The following is a 3,155-nucleotide window of genomic DNA, read 5'->3' on the forward strand; positions in this document are numbered from 1 at the left end:
TCCCCGTCCTGCGCGGAGGGGGACGCATGAACCGCTTACTGAGTACGTTTGTACTGCGTGTTAGGGTACGTAAGTCCCTGTTACTGTGTCACCCCGCCCTGCGCGGTGGGGGACGCATGTACCGCGTAATCCGTCACTTTGTACGGCGCGGCGGGGTACGACCGTACCCATTGGAGCGGTATGCCGATCCCCGTGTGTGCAGTCTGCCTGTACCCCTTGCAGCGGTACTTTAGTCGCCCTGTGCGCAGTATATCCGTCCCCCTTTCGTGGGTATTTCTGTTGCCCCCTGTGCTGTATAGTGGTCCCCCTGTGAACAGTACTGTAATGCCCATGTTGCCTGCATTTAATTACCCTTTTCAGTGTACTTTCATCCCCAAGACGTCTGCGCAACGAGGACTCAGTGCAACGTCGCATCAACGTAGAGAGGACCAAGGCAAACAACGCATGCTCGAGTTAGCAGGTGGTCCAGCTCCTCCTGTTAAGCCTGCAGTTATGACAGTAATGCAGTTTTATCAGGATGGGCTGAACACTTATGCGCAAGCTCAATCATCAGGAGACCGTCACAAATATTACATATGGAATGTCAGCTTCGGAGGATAGGACCCACTTCGCAAATCGATCGGAACAAGATTAACAATTATTGCATGTGCCTCAGAATTTATTAAAGCCTTTGATTTCGGCATGATTAAGCAGGACTGTACACACATGTTTGTACATTAATGTGCCCAAATGCCACAAACAATAAAAATCAGTCACTTGAGGCGAATGGGAATTAGAGGTCGCTGAAGTTACGTACACTTGCACTACTTTGCAATTCGAAATATAGCACTAAAATCATAAATCATTCACTTGAGGCAAACGTAGATGTCGATTCATGTACCTAGAATAACACAAGTTAGCCATTTAAAATCAAAATTCGACATATGCAGCCTCGGACTGTGAGGAAAACATTAGGGGGATTTACAGAGTTTTAAAGGGGAACCAACCGTCTACCGTAGAGGACTGTACACATGTTTGTGAATTAAAATGGCAATTAGTGGTACATGAGGTTCAAACACTACTTTGCTACTTAAAATATAGCACTACAGTCGTAAATCAGTCACAAATGTAGAGTTCGATTCATTTACCTGCAATTACACTAGTTTGCCATGTAAAACGCCATTTAAAATGACATTTACAATCTAAAGTTGACATATACAGCCTCGAACTCTAAGGAACACGTTAGGGGGATTAACAGAGTTGTAAAGGGGCACGAGCCGTCTATACAGTAAATGGAGGCTGTCGGAGCACTTACAACTTAAATAAATCATCAGGAACACTTTAAGCAGTATTCAGGAGGTGCCGTGCGGTTCGGAGGGGGCGGCTGAGGTGCGATGTAGAGGAAGCATCCTTTACTTTCAGGATATCCTCACACAGCATCCACCAGCACTTCTTGGTCTTTTTGCTGAACTCTACCCCAGCGATATGGATGGCCTGGGCTAACACCTCGAAACACTCCACCATTGACATGTTTGCTTCATCGCATATCACGATACCGTCCATGTATGGCTTGAATGTTGCCCCGACGTGGCTGCCGCCGACTCCCGGCTGCAGCGTCATGACGACGCACGGCTGTCCACGTGGGAGCGGCTGGAAAGTAATTAATACAGTTAGCGGATGTAAATACAGTGGTCGTAGCCGTGTATGGACGCTGCGCTACGGTTCTCCCCTCGTCTACACATACCGCATTAGCTACGAGCCACGCCTTTGAGTCCTCCTTTGCGAGGTACGGCAAGCACGCCACTGCCGCCCACAAGTCGCGTTCTGAAACATAAAATTACAATTACACACCATACCGGACACCAAATGCACTTATAGGGCTGCATGGGACTCACCCTCCTCCCTGCCCTCCGCCGAGGGGGAAATCACTTGCGAAATAGTTCGTACACCTCTCCCCGAAATAGTGCGAAATAAAGGCGAAATAGAGGCGAAATAGAGCGAAATAAACACGAAATAGACGCGAAATAGTCTGTGAAATAGTCGCGAAATACCCCTGAAATGCTCCGAAATAGCGCGAAATATCCTCAAATAACCCGAAATAGGCGGGAAATGGCCGAAATGGCAGGAGAAATAACCGAAATTGTAGGAGAAATACAACGAAATAGTCCGTACGCAACGAATGCTAGTGATTTCCCCCTCGCCCTCCGCCGCTTGCCTCACTGCGGTAACCTGCGCCTTGCAGGTTGCGTCGCTGACATTCGCGGCCAGGATGACTTCCACTACTCGCTCCGCCTTGCCGTTCTTCATGTACTCCACGGCCCCTCCCTGCCACATTCCCGGCCTGGTCCTCTCGAATTCGTGCTTAAGCTGCAACAGTCAATTTTAAATTGTAATAACTGCGATATACTGTATTGGAAGGCATTGCAAATGGTAGGCTACGACCCGACTGTCAAGTCAGTGTCATATAGGCGACTTACATGCCAAGGCTCCTTGAGAAGTGGGTACTCTTCGAGTACCTGCTGCCAGGTGGGCCTTGGGTCCTCCCACATCCAGTTGTGTCGTGCCGTGTACGACTGCTGCATGCGGAATTTGAGTTCGGCGTCGGCGCTCCTATCAGGGTGCCCATGAGGTAGTGCTGCATGTTGCTGCATGTGGGTGATGTGCACCGCCATGGACGTTCGAAGCTCCCCTGCAGGCGCACTCAAGAGCTGACAGAAGAAACCCGCGTTAATTATAATCAGTGCTACCTGTGCATTCCAGATCTAGACATCATATACACGTACCGGGACATGCGAGTGCCGCCGGCCCTTCCTCGGCGCTTGGTTCTCTCCAACTGTGGGCACGGCGTTCACGTCGTGCACCAGTTCGTCGCCGTGAACGAGCTCCCCGGCGAGGGGGAAATCACTAGGGTTCGTAGCGTACGGACTATTTCGTGGTATTTCTCCTACCATTTCGGTTATTTCTTATGCCATTTCGGCTATTTCCCGCCTATTTCGGATTATTTCAGGCTATTTCGCGCTATTTCGCAGTATTGCAGGGGTATTTCGCGACTATTTCACCGACTATTTCGCGCCTATTTCGTCTTTATTTCGCTCTATTTCGCCTCTATTTCGCCTTTATTTCGGAGTATTTCGCGGAAAGGTGTACGAACTATTTCGCAAGTGATTTCCCCCTCG

The 3,155-nt window shown here is 49.4% G+C and overlaps 2 protein-coding genes across 2 annotated transcripts in view; both read right to left on the reverse strand.

The window, feature by feature from the left end:
• Positions 1–3,155, reverse strand: part of LOC113215429 (uncharacterized oxidoreductase MexAM1_META1p0182-like) — a 17,711-nt gene that overhangs the window by 12,217 nt on the left and 2,339 nt on the right. The window lies entirely within an intron of this gene.
• LOC127749590 (uncharacterized) lies at positions 908–3,143 on the reverse strand. The gene is made up of 5 exons (XM_052268381.1): positions 2,763–3,143; positions 2,457–2,687; positions 1,875–2,346; positions 1,724–1,803; positions 908–1,629 (listed from the first exon to the last, which is right to left on the reverse strand). The coding sequence occupies exons 1-5, from the start codon at positions 2,928–2,930 to the stop codon at positions 1,321–1,323; spliced, it is 1,260 nt and encodes a 419-aa protein (XP_052124341.1). The 5' UTR covers positions 2,931–3,143; the 3' UTR covers positions 908–1,320.

Source organism: Frankliniella occidentalis, unplaced genomic scaffold, assembly GCF_000697945.3.
Source record: "Frankliniella occidentalis isolate FOCC.00 unplaced genomic scaffold, Focc_3.1 Scaffold68, whole genome shotgun sequence".
In the NCBI taxonomy this organism is placed as follows: Eukaryota; Metazoa; Arthropoda; class Insecta; order Thysanoptera; family Thripidae; genus Frankliniella; species Frankliniella occidentalis.